This window comes from Papio anubis, chromosome 11, assembly GCF_008728515.1.
Source record: "Papio anubis isolate 15944 chromosome 11, Panubis1.0, whole genome shotgun sequence".
In the NCBI taxonomy this organism is placed as follows: Eukaryota; Metazoa; Chordata; class Mammalia; order Primates; family Cercopithecidae; genus Papio; species Papio anubis.
The window spans coordinates 42,908,535-42,933,358 of NC_044986.1; the positions used below are offsets into that span (position 1 = coordinate 42,908,535).

At 40.1% G+C, this 24,824-nt stretch overlaps 1 protein-coding gene and 1 pseudogene across 2 annotated transcripts in view; one reads left to right on the top strand and one right to left on the bottom strand.

Annotated features, from left to right (window-relative positions):
- The window catches only part of RPP30 (ribonuclease P/MRP subunit p30), a 32,264-nt gene extending 8,302 nt beyond the window's left edge, over positions 1 to 23,962 (bottom strand). The window contains exons 1-6 of the mRNA XM_031651921.1: positions 23,838 to 23,962; positions 20,659 to 20,719; positions 20,020 to 20,035; positions 19,289 to 19,363; positions 15,913 to 15,984; positions 8,190 to 8,279 (exon numbers count right to left, since the gene is read on the bottom strand). Coding sequence (XP_031507781.1) covers positions 8,190 to 8,279; positions 15,913 to 15,984; positions 19,289 to 19,363; positions 20,020 to 20,035; positions 20,659 to 20,719; positions 23,838 to 23,919 — 396 coding nt within the window. The 5' untranslated portion in view covers positions 23,920 to 23,962. The remainder of the gene's footprint in view (positions 1 to 8,189; positions 8,280 to 15,912; positions 15,985 to 19,288; positions 19,364 to 20,019; positions 20,036 to 20,658; positions 20,720 to 23,837) is intronic.
- LOC100999597 lies at positions 14,113 to 15,042 on the top strand (annotated as a pseudogene). Its single transcript, XR_161664.4, has one exon. The product of XR_161664.4 is annotated as a 40S ribosomal protein S2 pseudogene (transcript).
- Positions 23,963 to 24,824: the final 862 nt, after the last annotated feature.

Sequence of the window (24,824 nt, forward strand, 5' to 3'; positions counted from 1 at the left end):
GTCTCCAAGGTTGCAGCATGGCAGTACGTAGGGAAGGTCAAATGCTGGAGAAAAATAATGAGGAAGACAGGCTAAAGAGGATGGGAAGGGCCAACTGTGCAGGCCTTTAGAGCCGATGACGAGGATTATCCCTAATGAAGAAAACATCTGAAGGATTTTCAGCATAGAGAAGATAATCAGATTCTCACCCTTTCAGTGTTTAAGATAGGTAATTTGTCCACATGACTCACAAAGCAACATAAGAAAACTAAAAAGTACTGTTTGCATCTCTGATCCTATCTGCCCTATCCCCTCCTCCAACAATCACTTTTATTAATTTCTTGTGTCTTCTTCCAGAGTTTCTTCATACAACTATAAGCAAATATGAATAGATACTATTTTTCTTTCTTATTCAATTGCAAAAGTCACTTGGGTGGCAGTACTCTTTCGAATGAATAAAGAATGGTAGGCATGTTCTAGGCAGTATGATCCAAGCCTCTGCTTGGCAAATGAGTTTCGATTGCCCAGAGTATGAGTTGAGAATGGCCCAGCTGTGACTCCTAGGGTTTATTCCTGAGCATTTACAGGGAATGGAGAAACTTGCCTTTTTCTAGAACTGGCAGTCTCTCTTGATTTAATTCACTTGCACTTCAAGGCCCCTTCTACTTTTCCTTCCTGAACACAGATTTCCTTAATTCTTCCTCTGGCTTCAAGGCTCCCAGATTTTATTTTAGATTTTCCTGTCTGTCTGATTCTAGTTTGGTTAGAATTTAAATGCTATTTTCCACACTGCAACCTTCCCCTCTCTCATTTTTTGACTTTTCCCCATCTCTAATTCTTTACCTGTGTTGATTATTTCTAGGAATGACATTTGTTAAGATAATATTTCTGTCATAGTTGAACGTGTATGTCATTCTCCCTGCCAAGCTTGTACACTTCTTGAGAGCTAGACTGCCTTTTACATAAAAAGTGTGTATTTATATTTTGAGTGAATAAATAGTAGCTTATGGAGAAGATGTCCTGTGATAACGTTGTTCATTACAGACGATCCATCATCAAAGGAACCTCGATGCACCTGGCTAACCAAAAGCCACAGATAAACAGAAACATCCCTTTTAGCCATATTATCAGCCATCTCCTTGGCTATATATTTTACCAAAACTATTAATTAGCTGAAGAGGCTGACCTGTATTTCTTTTCCTTATCCTTCTAGTTGTGGAACTATAATACAAGGCAATAGGATGATGAAGAGGGGAAACAAATGAAAGAGATGAATGATACATAGAGTTGGATGGCTAGATCTCAAAATATTCCTAATTGACTGAATCTAAATTTCTAGACCCTTGTGGGGACCAAATCAAAATAAAAACAACTTTTGTAGGGGGAAGGGGAGAAAAAAAGGATATTATCAGCATAATTATTTTTTAAGAAAAAAGTTCTGATTTTCATCTTGGTACATGAATCAAGTTTACTTTAAAACTGCTATAGGAATTCTTGAAAAAGAAAAATTAAAAATAATGCGCTATTGAAGGTTGTGAATATTTCTTTCACAATATCTCATTTTAAATTTTTAGATGGATAAAATACAGACTCATTACCTGGGATCTTGCTGTAAGACCATTTTAATGCAAATTGACTAAAGCTCATCAAATGATTGTTCATAACAGCCTCTTCTTAACAGTGCCTGCCTGATTAGCTTTTGTTCTCATGTCTGACCAAAGGTTCTGGCATGGGTGGGTGATCAGATTTTTTTACTAATGAGAAATAATGGTTATAAAGATGCTACTAAGGACAGGTGTGTGACAGTTGAATCAAGACACACTGGCACTAAAATTCCAAGTATTAAGCAAAGCCTTAGAGAAAGACAGAAGAAAATAAGGAGCTGATTACTGGGACAATATACTGATTCCCTGTTAATGTCATAAAAATTAGTTCTTTATTCATTCAAATGAATGACACCCTTTCAGTGTTTAAGATAGGTAATCTGTCCACATGACTCACAAAGCAACATAAGAAAACAATAAAAAGTACTACTTGCATCTCCGATCCTATCTGCCCTATCCCTTCCTCCAATAATCACTTTTATTAATTTCTTGTGTCTTCTTCCAGAGTTTCTTCATACAACTATAAGCAAATATGGATACTATTTTTCTTTCTTATACAAAAGGTAGTCTGCTACATTCTTGTCCTGACATGAAAGCTTTTCCAAGTCAGCTCATAACTTTCTCTGTTTTACAGTTGCACAGTATTATATTGTAGAGGTATATCATGTATTTAACCAAATCTCTACTGATAGCCTGTGGGTGGTTTCAGTGTATCTGTAGAATAACACTAAAGTGGGATTGCTAGTCATAATGGGTTGAATCATGTCCTCATCCACAAAAGATATGTTGAAGCCCTAAACCTCAGTACCTCAGAATGTAATCTTATATTTGGAAATAGGGTCACTGTAGATGTAATGAGTTAAGATGAAGTCAGAATGGAATAGGGTAGGCCCCTAACCCAATATGACTGGTGTTCTTGTAAGATGATGGCCATGTGAAGACACAGAGACAAACAGGGAGAACACACTGAAGACAAAGGCAGAGATTGGAGTTATGTAGCTGCAAGCCCAGGATTACCAAAGATTGCCAGAAAATCACCAAAAGCTAAAAAGAGGCAAAGAAGGCGGTCCTACAGATTTCAGAGGGAACAAGTCCATGCTGACACCTTGATTTCAGACTTCCAGGCTTCAGAACTGTGAGATCATACAGTTTAAAACTGTTGTTTAAATCAGTAAATGTATTTGTAATTTGAAGAGCTGTTGCCAAATTACACACCCTCCACGTAGGGATTGTTCCAATTTACACTGTTACAAGCAAAGTATGAGAATGACTGCTTTCCTGCAGCCTTACAACAGAGTGTATCTCTAATCACACAGGTGATTTTAATGTGAAATCTTTTACTATGATAAATTTAATCATCTTTTCATATGTCTAAGGCCTGTTTGCATTTCCTTTACTGTGAAATGCCTTTTTCATATTCTTAATCCATTTTTTTGTATTGTTCATCTTTTTTTTTTAACTTATTAATTTCTTTTTTTTTTTTTTGAGACGGAGTCTTGCTCTGTCGCCCGCGCTGGAGTGCAGTGGCCGCATCTCAGCTCACTGCAAGCTCCGCCTCCCGAGTTTACGCCATTCTCCTGCCTCAGCCTCCCGAGTAGCTGGGACTACAGGTGCCTGCCACCTCGCCCAGCTAGTTTGTTGTATTTTTTAGTAGAGACGGGGTTTCACCGTGTCAGCCAGGATGGTCTCGATCTCCTGACCTCGTGATCCGCCCGTCTCGGCCTCCCAAAGTGCTGGGATTACAGGCTTGAGCCACCGCGCCCGGCCCAGAAATTTTTAATACTGGCACTGAATGGACACAGTACTTAATACATTAGATTCATGTGTGATAAAACAAAGTTTACAGAACACTCACATCCAAATGAAGTATTTATAGCACGATTCATGGAACTACCTCACTGCTTTAGATATTACTTACTAAACATCTCTCAGTGGGGAGTAATTGGACCACAAAGACAGAAATGGATTAGGGTTAAAGGAAGGGCTGAAGGGAAAACATCAGAGTGTAAAACATATAAGATCCCTTAAAATAACTCAATAAGCTTGAAGTCACTGTTAAATGACAATAACATTGAAATGGAAATAACATTGTAAAAAAATCAAAGGCAAAGTAAAGAGATACGTGCGGCTTTAAGAACATCCTTCTTCTCACAACCTGAATTCATAAAGCTCATGTTTTAAAATATGAAATTACTCTGCTTAACAAAGAGTACTGCTGTAAAGTAACTTTAAATAGCATTTCCCAGTAGGAAATGACAGATTTGGAATCAAAGCTTGAGTACAAATCCCTAGTCAACCCCTTGAGAGAGTCATTTAACTGTGTGAACCATGAACTACCTGAGAAAGACTGTATTACCTGCATATGGAGATAATTAGTATCTACCCCATCCCAAAGCTGCTGGGCCACAGCAGGTATCAAACTGCTCGTCATAAAATGCTAAATAATCTGAAGTCATGTGATTATCCAAGAAGAGGAGTGGAATCCAATTTTTTAGAAACACATCTATCACATGATAGAGTTGCAATGACAAGTTATTTAGACTCCAGAAGAGGTTTGTGGGAGATTTTAGAGGAAATTGCATAATTGAAATCATGGTGCCCTAAGCATGCAGTGAAGATGACAAAAGGGAGAAGAGCTGCAAAGTACACAAATGGAGTGTCTGGTATGCTCTAGAGCTCCTGGGCCCTCCTTCACAATCCCAACCTTCCAAGCTGAAGATCCTCACATGGCGTCTGGCCTATTGGTAAAATATGAACGACTTACCTTTCTTAATACTGCTTTTCACCACAACCAAAGAAAAGGGCCCAAATCGTAACAAAATTAAGATCTGTGCTTAATTTAAAGTAACCCTGGCCGAGGCAGGTGGATCACTTGAGGTCAGAAGTTCAGAACCAGCCTGGCCAATATGATGAAACCCCATCTTTACTAAAAATACAAAAAAATTAGCCAGGTATGGTGGCAGACGTCTGTAATCCCAGATACTTTGGAGGCTGAGACAGAAGAATCGCTTGAACTGAGGAGGCGGAGGCTGTAGTGAGCCGAGATCATACTACTGCACTCCATCCTGGGTGACAGAGCAAGACTCCGTCTCCAAAAAAAAAAAAAAAAAAAAAAAAAAGTAATCCTTATAAAGTGATCCTTTTAAAGCCAATCTATGAACTTCTCAAGGCCAAAAACAGGTTTATCCTCAAAGCCAAGGGAACATGCAAGGACCAAGACTGAAGACTGAACTATTATCCACACCTACTTACTACATGTTCTGTGCTCTCACAATGTATACATTTCCACCCTTTGTGTAGACAAACAGCTCCACAGCCAGACTAGATATTATGTTATAAATAATACACACATACCTATACCACAACTATTATCCAACAAGCTGGACCCTGTATGTTTTCAACTTTCTCTCTTTAATAAAAAATAGGTGAATAAATTAACAGGGACGCTTCTGCTTCTTGACCAATTCACAGTGCAGCCTACTCCTCTACTAGATGAAGACTAAAAATAATCTTATGCAGCCTTTCTTTCCACTCCATCATCTAGTTTTTATTAAACAACATATGTAAAATGTTCACACCAGATTTTTTTTAAAGCAGACACTGTGTTAAACTGTGTATCCCTCTAACTTGACAAAATTTTTTACTTTTCAGAATTCTTAAATTGAAAAATGTAGGAATTAAGCCAAAAATGCCCATCAAACAAAAGTAGCTTTCCTGAACTTCCCAATGGAATCGGGGGTGGGGTGTCCTGGTGTCACTGTCTTGAATGCCACTGTCCTCCTCATGTTGCCCCGCTGCCCCATTTCCCTCACTGCATATACTTCCTGATGAATGCGGACATCCAGCTAGCGACCAACAACGAGAATTTGGCCACATCCCCTATGCTGTACCCTGAGATGCTAAGCTCAACATGTACTTATTCACTCAACAAACTGTAAGGAGGACTCATTATAGGCAAGACAGTGGAGTACTTAAAAAAGGACCATGACACAGCTAGTGCTCTCTAGAAGCTCACACTCTGGTTTAAACAATAATACAAGTTCCTAAGAACCCCAATTAAAAGCTCTCACCGAAGTAGCCACTGGGAATCTTACCATTGTCGTGAGACATGAGGAATTATGTGCTGTGCACTGCTGTCCAATCCATGGACTTGGCTTAGCATCACATGCTAGCTCCTCCCAACCAAGGTCACAGTATCGTATGTGGGCTTATTCAGGCAAAGCCGTCTAGAAAATGACCTTCCTAGTTCATTAAGGTGAAGACAAAGGTGAAAAAGTTGTAAGTTCACTAGCAATTTGCTGAGTGGCTATATTGCCCAACTCTGGGGGTGCTACTTCCATAGAAACTGTATTGGCAGTTTGAGGCTGGTAAAAAGGTTAGGCAAACTTCTAAAGACAGAGATTGCTACCTCTGGAGAGAAACAATATGTGAGGCCAACAAGATTTTCATAACCTTGAGTACTGTATTAATTTGTGGTTTTTATCATAGGTACCTGGGGCACATCAGAGATCTTGACAACCAATCACAACTTTCCTAATCCTGTGTGACTAAAGAGCTGAATGACTTCTTGCAGTTTTTCATTTCCCCACATTTGACAAACGAGCTGCTGCACAACATAGATTTCCAAGTCGAAAATGTGGTGATTCAGGGGTTTTTCACTGTTTACTTATTTATAAGTACAGGCAACACCACAAGGAACCAATGATTTGAGCTTAGCCTATATTGTTATGTTCACTAGTACTGTCAATATTCACCCTAGGCCAGGCATGGTGGCTCATGCCTGTAATACCAGCATTTGGGGAGGCTGAGGAGGGCAGATCACAAGGTTAGGAATTTGAGACCAGCCTGGCCAACATGGTGAAACCCCATCTCTACTAAAAAAAAAACAAAAAACAAAAATTAGCCGGACATGGTGGCATGCACCTGTAATCCCAGCTACTTGGGAGGCTGGGGCAGGAGAATTGCTTGAACCCGGGAGGCAGAGGTTGCAGTGAGCCAAGATCGTGTCACTGTACTCTAGCCCGGGTGACAGAGCAAGACTCTGTATCAAAAAAAAATTTACCCAACAAGAGCTTTCATGTTTGTCCCTTGAAATATATGATTACATATTTTTAGTTTGAGTAGCATATTTTTAGGGGTAGAACATAAGCTAACTTAAATTTTTCCACATCGGGTGGGTAAGGCGTGGTGGCTCACACCTGTAAGCTCAGCACTTTGGGAGGCTGAGGTGGGAGGATCGCTTGAGCCCAGGAGTTCAAGACCAGCCTGGGAAACACGGTGAGACCCCAACTTTACAAAACATAAAAAAGTTAGCCAGGTGTGGTGGCATGTACCTGTAGTCCCAATTACTCAGGAGACTGAGGTAGGAGGATCACTTGACCCCAGGAGGTTGAGGCTGCAGTGAGCTATGATCATGCCACTGCACTCTAGCCTGGGCAACAGAGTAAGACCCTGTCTCTAATAACGATAATAATAATTTATTATTATTTATATATATAATTTATATATATAAATTTTATATATAATTTATTATAATAAATTATTATTTTTGCCACATTGAATTTTCCCATACCAATTTTCCATTTTCTCCTCCTATTGTCTCCCCCAATTCTCAAGCCAATGCCTTAGCACCAAAGAGAATTAAAATTGAGAAAGTTACAATTCTACAGAGGCAAAAGAGCAGGGGAATTATCCTGCTTTGAAAAACTTCTTACAAAAATTAATCTTCTGACTCTGATAGGATTGGATACGTAATTTGGACTGTATTTGCTAAACTCTTTTTTTCTCCCTGGATACCAGTTTTTGAGAACAGGAGACTAAGGAGGGTTTTGGAAGCCACTATTCTAAAATAGCATCTCAACTCTTCCTAGGATCTGATTGGCAAAGCAAATAGTTAACAGCTGTGCTGACCTTATGCTACTAAAATAGTTACTGGTGTGAAATAATAGTACCTTATGATGGAAACGGGAGGAAATTAAGACTTAGAAGAAGGCATGGCAGATGGAAGATGAAGGGTATGGGAAAACAAGAGAAAACTATGTAGAAGGGGAATGAGAAAAATTCTATAGCAGAGGGAGAAACAAAAAAGTTCTCTGAACACATGGCCATCCTATTAGGTTAATATAACTCTAGGCTCTTTGTGAATAAGCATGCTTCAACACACATTTTAATTTTGCATAGACCACGTCTATGTGATGCCATGCTCTGTTCCCTCTTCACTCTCTTTAGCTTGCTGGTGCCTCAAGGATCCTCTGCTTTTTACTTTTTCCCTTCCCCTTCTTTTTTGACTGCTCTGTTCCCTTAATAATCAATGTTCAAGTTATAAGTACCCATGATTATTAGCTATCCTCTCAAGAAATATCCTTCATAAATTTTGGGTTCTACAGCTTTTAAAAACATCTTAATAATTAACTGGATATTTTTAATTTTAAACTAACTTTCTCCCTTTGTTCAGCTTTCAAAACTAAAATTCTCTTTTCTAAAACTGCCTCCTATTCCCTAGCTTTTGTTTTTCCTTCTAAGAACACTGGTTTCTTCTGCTTCTTTTCCAATTTGCTAATGTAAGTTTCTAAGATTCAAATACAGAATGGAAAGTATAACACTTACCACATTAATAGGAGGTCTTTTGAAGTAAAATGGTAGTTTCTCTGTTACAGTTATGCAGACTAAATCCACATCTAAATGTGTACAAGCAATCTGTAAAGAAGAAAAAAATAGGTAAGGCCAAAAGGAAAATTGGCACAAGTGAGAACGGGAGATAGGGTCAAACCCGATATAATGAAATATAAGTATGGTTCACTCCATAGGTGTTTTGATGGTTCTGTGTTGAAATACATCTGACCTTTTACAAAGTCAACTGTTTTGCTACTCTTTTAGGTTGGGTTTAAATGGTTTAACTGTAATCCAGCAAAAGCGGATTATGTCCATAGACTTTCTCAAAAGATGGAGCCTAGAGACTCTCTAACTCATATGGTCTGCTACGTAAGGATGGTTTGTGGAGTGAGGCTCAGTTTCTGGAAGATTACTTCAGACTGTTCCAGAAAGAAGAAACTGAGTATTCTAAATCCAAGGAAAAAATAAGCCAAATGGAATGTATGCATGGTCCATTTATCCCACAAACTATTTATTGAACAACTCTGTGCCAAGAATTGTCCCAGAGCTGTGGCTCCTATCAAGTCTAATGGGCAGCTAAAGAAGTATGAACACAGCACCTCATGACATTTGTTCAAAAACTAATAGAAGGAATCTACATAAATAGTTAAAGCAGAGCTATTACAAATCAAATGATAATGAATGCATTTTCTCAACTTTTAATTTCCCTTTCCGTTGTTTTAATTTTTGCTATGACTTGTTGAGTAATACTCTGCATTTTCTTCTCAAAGAGATTGGAAACTGCTTATAAAAACCACATACAAGATAAAATAAACAGATAAGAAAATCAGGATAAATGGAAAATCAGGGAAGAAAAATAAAGCTGGGAAAAGATTACTAGCGTAGAGGGCAAGCCAGAAGACATTGCTGGAAGAAATATACCTGGCTCTGATTCTGCCATTATTTGATTTATAGTGATAAAATATTTGGCTGTTATACATTACATTAAAAATAAAGCTTACTGACAATGCTAGTGTGTACAGGCTTGACAGGCAAATTCAAACTTCCAGGATGGCTATGCTGACAAAACAACATCAGTGGCACATACCAGGGGAAAGGGCAGAGTAAGGAAGAGCAGAGAAGAGGGAGCAATAATGACCTGTAGGATTGGTGTCAACCTTCAGCAATGACAGGAATACCGTATCTTGCCCTTTTTCTTCAGAATCCCCACTTCAGTCACTCCTACTCCAACCCCAGGGCTTTAGGAAGCAAGTAGAGATCAGAGGCTGGCTAGCTTTAAAACAGTCATAGTAACTTAGTAAGCCTGGGAAGCAATATTGTTTTGGTAGAAATAATTGGCTCATAAAGAATCTGCCCCATCCCAACTGACACAGCTGTCCAACTCATAAAAGTCATTGAAAATTTAATAAGAGTGGATGAAGGAAAGCTCTGAATGATAGCTGAAACAAATTCAGCTCTGTTCACCATTTTTTAATCTATCATACTGGCAAAGATAAAAAAGTTTAGTACTACCTTGCTGACATGAGAATGAATAAACAGGCACTCACAAGGTCTTTAAATCAGTATAAGGTCTTGAAAAACATTTTAGCAATGGCTACCAAAATTTTAAACGCGCACACCAGCAATTCTACTTATAGGTATGTAGTAGGTATAAGTGAAGTCTCCTATAGAGAAGTCTCTATAAGTGTAGAGACTCTAGAAATATATTATGTAGCTATATACCCTACAAAGGCTCAGGAGACATTAGTACAATGACAGTCATTGCAATACCAATCATGAAAGACTAGACACAATTAAATATCCCTCAATTTTACTTAAATAAATTATGATCCCTTTATATGACAGAATATGTCAACTCGTTAAAGGGAATGACGTACATCTCTAATGGATATTATGGAACAACCTCTAAGAAACTGTAAGGTAAAAGAAGCATGGTATTAGCCAGGAAGGAAAGAGGAAAGGAGAAAGGGGGAGAACAAAGGAAAAAAAGATGAGGTAAATAATATTTCTAAAAAGATACACAAAAACTATTACGAGTGGTTGCTTCTGGAAAAAATGGGGAGGGAGTTTTAGGTGGAAGTAAGGCATACTTTTCAGTACCTTTGTAATGTTTAAATTAGTCATCATGAATATAAATTATTTCTTCAGTTTAAAAAGCTGATTAATTATTTAAAAGCCTGTTAAACATTCTCCCCAGAATGAAGCTAAATTAGGTTACTTTTTTCATACATATTGTTCCTTTCTTCCCTTCTCCTATATAAGAGTGGCCAATTAAACAATGGCTCTATGTTGGTTTAAGTATGTGCAAATACATGAACTAACATAAACTTTTAGTTACAAGGGACAGCTCCACATGGCTCCCTCTGACACTTCAACCTTAGAATGCCCCAAACTGAATTATTCTGTTATTTAGTTTTCTATTAACCAAAATGTCTAATTGATACTTTTAGATAACCACAAAATAAGAGTTAATGTTCACACTACAATGAAATGCTTTCTATATCATTTTAAAAGATTACATTATGCCCAATAGAGCCTTGGGGTTAAGAATCTTATCATGGTTTTCTCTGAAAACTGGTAGGTTACATATGAATTTACATCAGTTGTCCAAACCATTTTTTTTTCGGCCAGCGACTCCATGACAATTTAAAGAAAACGTATTCCCATAAACATGCACACGTATATACACATCTTTGCCTCTATGGCACAAAAGGAATAGGACTGCAGGGGTTCATATTCCTCCCTGAATCCCTTTCAAAGATACCAGGTTGATAAATTGTGAAGAGACAATCAGGCTTACCAAGGAAAAAGAGAGATGCCCATTAACAGTGGCGCTCAACTTTAGTGTGTATAAAACTCCCCTAAAGAATGTATCAAAAATGGAGACAATCAGGCCCTACCTCCATTGATTCATTAAGTATGGCCTAATGATCTGCATTTTAATACATATCCCAGGTAATTCTAAAGCCAGTGGAGCCAGACCATACTCCAAGAAACACCAGGACACTCCCTTCCTCAAGATACTCTACAACAGTGCTCTGCAAAGGAAAGGCATGAATTTCAGGAGCAGGAAGAAAATAAAACTTTTATTTCCATTTACTTTTATTTTTTAAAAATAGAGACAGGGTCTCACTATGTTGCCCAGGCTGGCCTCGAACTCCTGGTCTAAGTGGTCATCTTGCCTCAGCCTCCCAAAGTGCTGGGATTACAGGCAGAAGGCACTGGATCCAGCCTCCATTTACTTTTTATTTTTTGAGACAGTCTCGCTCTGTCGCCCAGGTTGGAGTGCAGTGGCGCGGTCTCGGCTCACTGCAAGCTTCGCCTCCTGGGTTCACATCATTCTCCTGTCTCAGCCTCCTGAGTAGCTGGGACTACAGGCGCCCGCCACCATGCCTGGCTAATTTTTTGTATTTTTAGTGGAGACGGGGTTTCACCATGTTAGCCAGGATGGCCTCGATCTCCCGACCTGATGATCTGCCTGCCTCGGCCTCCCAAAGTGGTGGGATTACAGGCGCGAGCCACCACGCCTGGCCCATTTACTAAATTTTTAATTCACTATCTTAAGATTTGTTTTGTGTGTACGTAGTTTTTGTAAGGCACACCAGTACAATGAGAGATGCAAATAATTTATAAAAAACATATATATATTTGGAAGCAGGCTCAAAAAATTTTTAAACTGATAGGGTGCACAATCAAAGCAGGTTAGAGACCACTGGACTAAATAACCTGAATTCTCCTCAACCTGCTCAGCTGCTTTAAATCCTAAATGGGAATAATTGGTCCAGATGCTCCTGAAGCTTCTATGCAACTCTCTCTCTGTGTCATATTCCACAACTGCCCCACATTCCAAGGAGCCCTAACCAATGGACACCCTCAAAATCTTTAACCTCTGCCTTATCTCCTTAAGTAGTTATGGGGAGGGAGTTTCTGTGAGAAATCTTCCAGATACTCTGAGTAGAAAATATAATGCTATGTTATGTCCTATGGAAATGATGCTATTTAATGTGGTTAGATTTTATACTATTGACATAAACGTGTGTCTGTGTGTGTGTGTGTATGCTTGATGACTCATCTTGGAGACCTAACTTAGTTTTAGAATACCATACCTATAGAGATAGATAGCTGTTAGAATTCTAGATAATCAACTTACAAACAAAACAAATAAAATGACTTATAAAATGTAACTTAAGAAACAAACTGCTGGCATTTGACCTGATTCCAAACCACAATATACTTATAAAAGCTTTAAAAGAGATGTCTGTTAAAATTGATTTCCTATAGAAAACAGGGAGAACTCTAATTTCAATTTAATCTTAAGGAATGGGTAATATTTGGATAGAGAAGAGGAAGATTTTTAAAACTGCATTTTCATATAACTTTTTGAGTATATGTGTAAAGTCAATACTTTGTGCTTTCTTCCATCTTCCAAAGTATTTTTGACAGGCCCATCTACTATCATCAAGCATGTGTTCAGCAAATTCAAACTTTAAGTCTGAGAAAAACAGTAAGATAAACAAATAAAACTATTATATGAAATTACAATATGGTCTAAAACCCAAAGTCCTATCTTTAGAACATACTTGCTGGGAGATTTAGAGCAAATCACTCAGCCTGAGTCTCAGTTTTCTCCTCTATAAAATGGGGATAGTAATAAATATCTGTCCCAATTATCCTACAGGACTGTTGTAAAAGTTAAAGGAAATAAATATGTAAAAGCTTTTGAAAGGTTTTACAAATGTACACCTTCTTTTGTTTCTCTAATCATCAGTAAAGGGATATGGAAATGTAAGTTGCACGATCTTCAAAATTAATCCAGAAATCAAATGGACAACAAAATGCTTGGTACATCAGCAACTTTTATTCCAAATCACAACTGAGTTGCCATTATTTAATAACAAAACTAAGTTGCTGCTGGTTGTTTAACAAATTTGGAAATGACCATGGTCTGCCTTATATTAAACACTAGTGGTTTCAGCACTGAATTATACTTTCTTACAGAACATGAAAAAACAAATACCCAGAATCAACCCCAAATCTATTGGACCAGAGTCTCCAGTGGTGAAGACTAATGTGCCTGATTTTAAAAAGTTCTACAGGTGTATTTTATGACTAAAAACCACTTGCTTCTACTTACCCCTTTAACTAAAACAAAATTCTTGAGAATATCTATAATTGCATTAAAAAAATTTTTTTTGAGACAGAGTCTTACTCTGTTGCCCAGGCTGGAGTGCAGCGGCACAGTCTCAGCTCAGTGCAACCTCTGCCTCCTGGGTTCAAGCAATTCTTGTTCTTCAGTCTCCCAAGTAACTGGGATTACAGGCGCATGCCACCATGCCTGGATAATTTTTGTATTTTTAGTAGAGACGGGGTTTCACCATATTGGCCAGGCTGGTCTTGAACTCCTGACCTCAAGTGATCCACCCACCTTGGCCTCCTAAAGTGCTAGGATCACAGGCATGAGCCACTGTGCCCGGGCTACAGTTGCATTTTTTAAAGGAAGTAACAACAACAACAAAAAGAGTAGGCACTCATAAATAATTTGTGCTGTTTCCCTCTGTTAATATAAATAATTAAGAATTGATAGTATGTCTTGAAAACTATTAATGTTTACCACACACATTAGCATCCTTAGCTAATAGCTCCATCTACTGGATACATCTAGCAAAAACATCTTCCTGCAATTTTAGAACGAATTTTGCTTAAAAAAAAAAACCTGAAGTAACATTAAAATCTCAAAGACTAGGCTGGTCTGCAGGTAGTCAGTTATCTTAATTGACTGTTCACAGTCAGTTATCTTGACTATTCACAAATTGAATTCCTTGTTCTACTCTTTCCCCTCTTCTTAATAGGGCACTTGATTAGTCTTTTAAAAAAAAATTCAAAGAGTAGTACCGTTTCTTCTCCGAGAGAACACCAAATGGCGGATGACGCCGGTGCAGCGGTGGGGGGCCCTGGGATGGGGAACCGCGGTGGCTTCCACGGAGGTTTTGGCAGTAGCATCCGGGGCCGGGGTCGCGGCCGTGGACGGGGCCAGGGCCCGGGCCGAGGCCGCGGAGCTCCCGGAGGCAAGGCCGAGGATAAGACGTGGATGCCCGTCACCAAGCTGGGCTGCTTGGTCAAGGACATGAAGATCAAGTCCCTGGAGATCTACCTCTTTTCTTTGCCCATTAAGGAATCTGAGATCACTGACTTTTTCTTGGGGGCCTCTCTCAAAGACGAGGTTTTGAAGATTATGCCCGTGCAGAAGAAGACCCGTGCTGGCCAGCGCACCAGGTTCAAGCCATTTGTTGCTATCGGAGACTACAATGGCCACGTCGGACTGGGTGTTAAGTGTTCCAAGGAGGTGGCCACTGCCATCCGTGGGGCCATCATCCTGGCCAAACTCTCCATTGTCCCGGTGCGCAGAGGCTACTGGGGGAACAAGATCGGCAAGCCCCACACCGTCCCTTGCAAGGTGACAGGCCGCTGAGGCTCTGTGCTGGTGCGCCTCATCCCTGCACCCAGGGGCACTGGCATCATCTCAGCGCCTGTGCCCAAGAAGCTGCTCATGATGGCTGGTATTGATGACTGCTACACCTCAGCCCGGGGCTGCACTGCCACCCTGGGCAACTTCGCCAAGGCCACCTTTGATGCCATCTCTAAGACCTACAGCTACCTGACCCCTGACCTCTGGAAGGAGACTGTATTTACCAAGTCTCCCTATCAGGAATTCACTGACCACCTTGTCAAGACCCACACCAGAGTCTCTGTGCAGCGGACCCAGGCTCCAGTTGTGGCTACAACATAGGGTTTTTATACAAGAAAAATAAAGTGAATTAAGCCTGCTACTAAAAAAAAAAAAAAAAAAGGAGTAGTACCTTTGGTGGTTATATTTTTGGCAATGGACACTTTAGTGAACCTAGAAAAAGGCAACTTTCAGAAGTTTCTAAAAGTAGCTATACCTCATTTTATACTTTTGGCAGATGGACACTTTTGTGAACCCAGATAAAGGCAACTTTCGAACTTTCTAAAAGTAGCTATACCTCATTTTACACAGTAAAATGCATTACAGTCGATGTTTCTCCCTACTGTAATCATTTAAAATGCCCAGGGTGTTCCGTCTCAAGGTGACAGACAAGCATACATGGTAAGCTCCTTTCCCTTCTACAAAGGCAATGAAATGGCAATTTTAAAAGTACAAAAGAAATTCAATTCATAAAGGCTCTCAAGATGAGAAGAGGGATTATACTAGCAAATGGCTGATTTTGAAGAATTTCTGAAAGACTAAAAGCTGAGACAATCATGCCGGCATATGGGCTATACCTCAGAGCATGCAAAGGAGGAATCTGAAACAGAGGTGGAAACTTTTATGCTACATAATAGAACCTTGCTCCTTTCCCTCCCAAGGAGCAGCAAATGGTAAGAAGGGCAGAAACAAGTGATTTCAGAAACACTTACCTAAGAGAAGTTTTGAATGAATGAAGCAGATAAAGAAACAGAAGAAAACGGCTCCTCCAAACTGAGCCCATCAAATGATAGCAGGATGAATAAAACAAAACAAAACAAAAAACACAAATGCCAGTTATATATACCCTTATGGGGTTCTAGAAACTCCAAGTATAAATAACAAATCCTAAAAGTTTCCAGATGAGTCAAAACAGGTCATCTACAAAATCAGAACATCAGACTTCTTACATAACACATAAATACTACTTTCTTTTACTTATCTGTTACTCACATGAAAAAGCTTTTCTGTCTTTGGAAAAACTGCAACAACATCATAGAGCCGGGCCCTTGAAGAAGTTGCTCTCTAGGAATACAAAAAGAATGTTATCATACAATAACAAAATCTGTACACATGAAATTCTGTCTAGTGACTGACTCACACTTATATTTCAATCATGGAACACTTCTAATATACTACTGACATTTCTGCTTTGCTGTGTATGTTGGCAGAAAAGACCTAAACACATGAGAATTTAGATACATACATCCATCTCACTAATCATTCTCCTCCTTCCTTCCTACATTGGTTATACTTTAACCACGTACCAAACATTATGTTTGAGATGTAAAAATCAAATTAGGCTAGGCATGATGGCTTATGCCTGTAAACCCAGCACTTTGGGAGGCCGACGTGGGAGGACTGCTTCAGCCCAGGAGTTTGAGACTAGGCTGGGAAACATTGTGAGAACCCATCACTACAAAAAAATTACAAAATTAGCTGGGTGTGGTGGTAGGCACTTATGTCCTAGATACTTGGGGGGCTGAGGCAGAAGGGTCACTTGAGTCCCATAGGTTAAGGCTGCAGTGAGCCACATTCATGCCACTCTGCACTCAAGCCTGGACAACAAAGTGAGACCCCGTCTCAAAAAAAAAAAAAAAAAAAAAGAAAGAGAAGAAAGAAAATCTCATTTCAAACCTAAATTGTGTGAGTCTGTATATGAAAAGACTAGAAAAAAAATATATTTCTACACAAACATATAATCTCTGAATTATGGAATAAAGTGTCATATTTCTTCTCTGCTTGTTGGCATCTTCTAAAATTTTACAATCTCTTATTTTGTAAAAAGTATAATAAAAGTTAGGAGGGTATAAGAGAAGCAGCAGGTGCTGTGCTTGAGCAGGTAAGAGGGCCTGCTAGGCAGACCTGTGCTGAGATAGGGCAGGGTCCAGGTCTCAGAAATAGCCAGGATCTGGGATTTGCTCTCCTTCACCTGCCCACTCCCACTTGTGAAGGATACAAAAAGGAACATGGACCAAGATGTTCATGGTAACAAGAGTAAATGAAAGTCTTTACATCTATCAAAAGTCAGCTCCATTTATGTCTACCTGGGCCTAAGGAACCAGAATGCTGCCTTGCAGGTGTATAAGACACCAAAAGTTGGTTTTTCACAATTTCTTTAGCAACAGTAACTATTATAAAGGGGGTCTTTCCTTAATTACTTCTATTCTATGATGGAGATGTCTATCCCAGCTAAAGATAAAACAGTTCACCTTCTCAGGAAATCTCACTTTCTCTCTCCCCTGATAGCAGGCATACCCAAACCTCTCTCATTTAAGAAACAAAATCTCTTTATGTAGCAGATTCTTATCCACCAACCACCCTATGCCTCCCATTCTCCTATGGAGTCAGATTTCTTAAGCAAAGTCAGCAGCAGAGTCTGCATTTTCTCACATCTCTATCATATCCATTGAAATGGTTTTTGCTAGGCCGGGCGCGGTGGCTCAAGCCTGTAATCCCAGCACTTTGGGAGGCCGAGACGGGCGGATCACGAGGTCAGGAGATCGAGACCATCCTGGCTAACACGGTGAAACCCCGTCTCTACTAAAAAATACAAAAAACTAGCCGGGCGAGGCGGCGGGCGCCTGTAGTCCCAGCTACTCGGGAGGCTGAGGCAGGAGAATGGCGTGAACCCGGGAGGCGGAGCTTGCAGTGAGCTGAGATCTGGCCACTGCACTCCAGCCTGGGCGACACAGCCAGACTCCGTCTCAAACCGGGAAAAAAAAAAAAAAAAAAAAAAGGTTTTTTGCTAAGAAACCAAAGGCTGTCATATCAATAAATCTGACAGACTTTTTTTTTTGCCTTTCTGCTTGAATACACAGGTATACTGACCCTGCTGACCTTTCATTCCTCCTTTTCTGTTTTCCCTTTGCTTGTTGTCTTTCTACTTCTAGGGCAGTCCCGTCTCAGTCTCCAATTCTAGCTCATCCTCTTTTATACCATTAAATAGTGAAGTTCCTTAGGATTCTGTACTAAACTTCTTCCCACAATGCACGTTGGCCAGGAAGTCTCATCCATTCTCATGATTTCAATTACTCACTGCAGGTGAACACTTCCAAAGCACCATCTTTAATTGGGATCACTCTTCTGAAGGCCACATCTTTTTTTTTGAAATGAAGTCTGGCTCTGTTGCCCAGGTTAGAGTGCACTGGTGTGATCTCACTGCAACCTCTGCCTCTCTGGCTCAAGCGATTCTCCTGCCTCAGACTCTGGAGTAGCTGGGATTATAGGTGCCCACCACCACGCCCTGCTAATTTTTGGATTTTTAGTAGAGATGGGGTTTCACCACGTTCGCCAGGCTGGTCTTTAACTCCTGACCTCAAGTGATCTGCCCACCTAGGCCTCCCAAAATGTTGGGATTATGGGCGTGAGCCACCGTGCACATCTTTTTTGACACACTCTTTTGAAACTCTCACAGTAACTCATCAGGATGCCCCCAAACCTGCTTGTTTATATGGTCCATCTCAGGAAATGGTACCATTACCTACCTGGCTGCTCAGGCCACTCCCTCAGGCCTAGGGAGTAATCATCCTACATCCAATTAACCAACAAATCCTTTCAATTCTCCCTCCTGGATGCCTCTTAAGTCCCCTCCTTAACTCCCTCTAATCCATTATCTGTAATTCAAACCTCATAATTTCACTCCCTTAGTTAAAACCTTCAAGGGCTTCCAACTGCTCTTGGAATCCTGACCCAAGTTTATATCTCTAACCTCATCCCATGTAACTGGCTCACTAGGCTTAGCCCTGTTGTTTGGTTTCACTTCCCAGAAAATACCATATTTTCCTTAGCTTCAGGACCTATGCATAATCCATCCTATCTGGGAACACCAGCTCCCTGCTTGTCACCTATATAACATTTACTGACTCTTCCGTCTCCCAGCTTGAATATCAACCTACTCAGGTTACATACTCTCGGAGCATCCTTTATTTACCACTTCCTTACCTTGGAACATTCCTTACATTTGTAATTATTATTTGTTCAGTGCTTGTCTTGCCAAGTAAACTCTAAGCTTTATAAGTTCAAGGATTGTGCTCATATTATTCATGGCAATACCCCCCAGCACCCACCTCAAGTCTGGTGCACATGAGTTCAGAATAACAGTTGCCAAGGGATTCTTTAATTGTGGTATCACTACATATGTGCCATGAGTAAATAGAACAGACATATTACACTGTGTGAATTCTGAGGACAAGGAGAGCAGGCAGGTGTCATGGTTTAGGGGGCGCGAGGGAAAATGTAAAAGGGGGAAGACAAAGTGCAACATTGTTCAACATTAATCAATACAACTTACAAGGCCAAAAGGAGAGAAGAAAATTAATTAACTTACCAAAACATTGCAGTGAGATGGATCCGAGACAATAATTGTCAATCTAGTTAAAATTTTAATTGGTCTTGATTTTCCCTATTTAAAAAAAAACATGATGTCAAAAAGCACAAAAGACAACGATTGATTTTCTTGTTTACCAGTGGAAAGTACTCATTAAAAGGTACTGGCTATAAGGGATAGTGAAGATCAGTAAAACCCAGTCCTTATTCTCTATGAATTTATAATACAGACACAGAAAGGGAAGCATGTATCTTAAACTACATAATGAGATAATTTTAAAGTTGTAGGACTTCAGGAAAGAAGATCATCAAAGCAGTATTGAACTGATAGTAAAAGAATGTTTCCTGAAGAGCTGAGCCTTGAGGAAAATGTAAGACCGGTACTCAGAATAAGGTGCAGTTCGCTGGAGAATACGCACATAACAGGCACTTTAATCGAATAAATAGATACTATGTTTCTTTTGATACTTCGTCGCCTGCGGTTGGCGGTGGTCGATCTCACCACGGCAGTTCCCGCCCGGTTTACGCTTATTCTCTTCCTGCCCCAGCTCCAGGCTGGACGCCCGCCACTCCACCTGCTGTTTTTTGTTTTTAGTGAGACAGGGTTTCACTATGTTGTTGCTGTGATGGTCTGATCCTGACTCGGTGATCCCGCCTGCCTCATTCCCAGTGCTGATTACAGGTTTGAGCCACCGCACCGCCGACATTATGTTTTAAGCAATGCTCACTTACTTGCATCAAGCAGAGCCTGAAAATAGTTATATTATTTCATAAATAAATATACCAGATTAAATACATTTCACAGTACGCATGGTATTTTATATGGGTTCTCAGAAAAAAAATACGCATTTATTTTAAAACATTGCTGCGATTTTATATTCAAAAAATATCGCATTATTTTAAAGAAAGCAATATAGCAATTAAAATATTTCAGTAATAGGTGAAGGTAATTACTTTTTAGACTGTATTACTCTATAGATAAGAGCTGTTGCCTGAAAAGTATATAAGATATACATACTTACTAGTAATGTTTAAGAGAGAAATTAGTTAATAAGTCCACGACAATAAAATAAAAAGGACTAAATATTTTGAGTACAGTCCAGCCAATAACAATGCACTTTTTGAACAGTGAAAGTAACTTAATTTCAAATCAACTTTAGGAATCCTGAATACTATATCATAGTATCTCACACAAATCTTCATTGTTTATATAAATATGCATCAGTTCAACTGTTAACATATAAAAATAGAAAAGGAATAGTGCACAAAGGAGTGCATTTAAGAAATATTCTAATCTGTAACTTCCAAATTACCAATATAAACAGAATTAAAAATACTTATTTATGAACTTACTAACTTCAGAAACATTACTTTACCTGTTTCTTTTCCTTAAAGTCAACGATATGATTGATAGCAACAACTGAATAGCCAACTGAAAAAGAAAAATTGAACACTTTTATTAAATATAACAACCTCTCCTTCCTGTAACACAGGTCCATCCTGAGTCTAGATGTCAAGAGTAGGAGGCCATTTAAGGAGTGGTTATGAATGTGAACTCTAGTGTCAGTCTGCCTGATTTAAAGTCTAGGCACTACCACTTACAAGTTACTTAATGTGAAGTTTCAGGTTCTTCATATGTCAAATAGTGAAAATAACAACACTTACTCCATACACCTCTCATGAAATTTAAACGAAATAATACACACGAGGTGTTTGAGAACAGTGCCTGGCACATAGGTCTTTGTTTAACTATTATGAATTATTATTAAAATGATACTAAAGACTCTTAACTTTGTGCTTCTCCTTTTCAACTGTCATTCTCTTTCACGTCCCTGTATTCATTTTCATCCCAGCAAGTTCCTACTTTATCACTGTCACTTTTATTCTCATTCTTTTGCTTTTTGTCCTTTTACTTCCTTCAGAGACTCCTTTCCTAGAGAGAAATGAAGTGATAACTCCCTCACACCACTGCCGCCCACTTCCCGTTTGAAGCTGCACACCATCGACAGACTGGGAGCTCCTTGAGGTCAAGGGCTTGCTTTATTACCCTCATCAGTTAGCACTGTTCTGGACCTTTGGGCTACCAAAAAAAAATCTAAAAATCATGATTCTCTTCTTTAATTTTTAAAAATACCAATGGGGATGAAAGGATATTAATATTTTTTTTTTTTTTTTTTTCTTGAGACAGAGTCTCGCTCTGTCGCCCAGGCTGGAGTGCAGTGGCCGGATCTCAGCTCACTGCAAGCTCCACCTCCCGGGTTCACGCCATTCTCCTGCCTCAGCCTCCCGAGTAGCTGGGACTACAGGCGCCCGCCACCTCACCCGGCTAGTTTTTTGTATTTTTTAGTAGAGACGGGGTTTCACCGGGTTAGCCAGGATGGTCTCGATCTCCTGACCTCGTGATCCGCCCGTCTCAGCCTCCCAAAGTGCTGGGATTACAGGCTTGAGCCACCGCGCCCGGCCAGGATATTAATATTAAAATACATATCAATGCCAAACTCTCAACAGTTTGTCCAACTTCCTTCTTCCCTTCCTCCCTCAAGTATTTACTGAGCATCCATTACTTGACAAGCCCTAAACTGGTGTTGAGCATACAGGATAAATAATACAATCCTTCTCCACAAGAAATTCACAGCCCAGTCTGTTGGAGAACTAAGGCAAATAAGGCAATCGAGCAAGTCATTGTATATAAATACATTTTTTTATAAGTAAGTTTTCTATGGAAGTATATAGCACAATGAAACCTGGTGTAGGGGTCACAAAAGCCTCCCTGGAGAAAGTCACCCTTAAAAACAAAAAAATCACATGTATGCCTGTACCTTGGGCTTCACCTTGCACCCAGTTAGTCAAATCAACCAGTCACACCTTCTCCCTATTCTTCTTTACCACACTCCCAAATCTGCTCTAAACTTCCTTGTTATACCCATTTGGGATATCCTTTTGGCTACTAAACAATGTCCCTACCATTCTACAGAAATGTCAACTAGGATCTGTTTCTCCACAAAACTTTTTCCTAGACTACTCCTCATCTGGCAGCTTAGGAGTACTTACTTCCCTAATCAGGCTTTAAGGTATTTTAATTTACGCAGTGTATTTCTGAAGCTTATTATTGGTTTCTTATATCACATCAGAAACTAAGAACCAGGGCTCTGTCTTCCCTATTCTTTGAAAATGTCCACTATTTATTTCCAGACTCATCAAATAGCAGTCCTTTGTCTGACTTGTAAGTTGAGGCAACTTTGTCATATGCCATGAATTCCATTTAATTTATAAAAAAATAACCACTAACAATGTACATAATTACCACATCTCTTTCAAGTGTATTTTAAACTGGGGGAAATTCTCTAAAGAAATCATTATAACTTTTCTTTTTTATATATTTTTTAATGTGTTCAGTTTATTCCACAAGCATTAACTGAGTAACTGCCATGCACTAGTGCTTGCAAAGTGAATATGTTAAGCACAGTAAATAAAAGGATAAGACATGGCAATTCTCTTAAGAAGCTCATGATTTATTTAAAAATGGGATGGCATCAGGAAAAGCCTATTGAGGAGGTAATAATTGCGACGAGCTACACCCAGGAAAATTTATTTTACAGGATCAAAGAACATTAGCGCTAAATGGCCCAGATCATCTTGTCTACTTTCCTCTTCGTGCTGATGAGCAAAGTACCACAGAGATAACATTCATTTAGTGGCAGCAGTGGAAAGGCAAAGTCATTTCGCCAAGGATACTTCATAAAGAGGACAATTTAAAAAATGGTGTGATTCATTTTGTCAAGAAGTGGTTGTCATTTCTAGCATCACCTCTGAACAGTATCAGTAATCAGAACTCACAATGAGCTGAAAACTGTCTCTGAGGAGCAGATGTTACTGCACGAACCTCTTGATTCTTTTTAATATCTCTATCCCCACACTTTACAGTCTAAGGAATACAGAACCCATGACTAACTCCAATAGTTAAAACAGGTTCTAGTCTCTCAAGGCTTTCGCTTCCCTTCGATTCGGGCCATGCTGTCCTCCTCCTCCACCTCCACTCCGCCGTGTATGTCCTCTACCCCCACCTACCCTCTCTCTGTCTGGATAATATTGTTCCAACACTCCCGCATCCTCCTCCTTCTCTGAGCCTCCACGGCGCTTCCTGTCCGTGCCCCAAATTCCAGCATTTGTTTAGACACTGTCGTGAGAGTTAGGAAGGGCTGATAGTAACTTAGAAGCTTAGAAGATTGTACACTTGGAGTCCAGCTCCGGTTTCTGTCATCTATCAGCTGTAGGCCCCTACGCGAATCCCTCGCCCTCGTTGGGCCTCCGTTCCCTCATTGCAGGAAAGGAGCTGAACAAGGTAACAACCTTGTTCAGTTTTCCGCGCCAGGAATCAGACCAACACCTCGGCGGGCATCAGCCTCCAGGGACATTCCAGGGACATCCCAGAGACTCTGGAAGACCTGACAGAGACCCATCAGTAAACAGTTCCTCCCAAGAGGGTCCCGATGGTCAGGGTGGCATGAGGTTGGGCAGGCGCTGCAGCCCGCGAAGCCGGGGCAACTCACGGTGAGCCGCTGTCTCCACAAGTCCGCGCAGAGCCTTCAGGTCAGAACCCGCTCGCACGTCCAAGTCTGCAAACACCGCCATGCTGAAGTCCCATGACCACCCGCGCGCGCCAGTCTGCGCAGCCGCTGAGCCCGCCCCTCAGGCATGCTGGGAGCTGTAGTTAACCTGCGCAGTCCGTCTCTACCTCCAGTTGACTAGGGATTCGGAGAAACTTACTTTGCCTTCAACTACCGCCAGAATTTGTGTGTTGAAATCAACAGCTTCATTTCAGTCCCTTTTTGTCTTCTTCTGAATGACAATGTTTGGTTCCCCCTGGAGGGGTTCCAATTCCCCACTATTCAGTACTCCTATAAAATAGTGTAGAAATGAATTCGTTCAACATTCACGCCCACGGTATCTATTTAGCGCTGCTCATGAATCAGAGAATTCTGCTAATAGGTGAATGCTATTTAAAGAGTCCTAAAGAACACGTTTTCCTTTCCTTTCCCTAAAGTCCATTCCGTTGTTTACAATGGACTTTCCGGGAAGAAGGCATTTGTGTATGACTGACTCTAGGACATCAAAAGAGAACTACCCCAAGACGAGGGTACTTTTACCCAATCAGAACTGTTGATGTCAAAGACCGCTAATCTCTGTTGCAGTCAACACCTTCAACCACAAGATGGCAGGGCTCGCTCGAGGACGAGCGGTTACAGCCAACATTGATTTAGCCAAAGACACGTTTGAAAAGGGAGGTGCAAAATTGAGATGTTTTACACTTTTCCAGCTGAGAAATGTACAAGGTGACGCATATCCCACATATCTGATGTTTCCACTTTTTTCCGACTTAGTGTAAATGATCTATTGAGGATTAATAGCAAATTATACTACAAAAGTGTGACGATAGTTTACATCAGTGCTCTCAAACCACCTGTGATAAAGGACCAGTTTCTCCCTCCTTCTCCCCTACCTCCAAATTCTTCACGAACCAGGATGTGGTCCTTTAT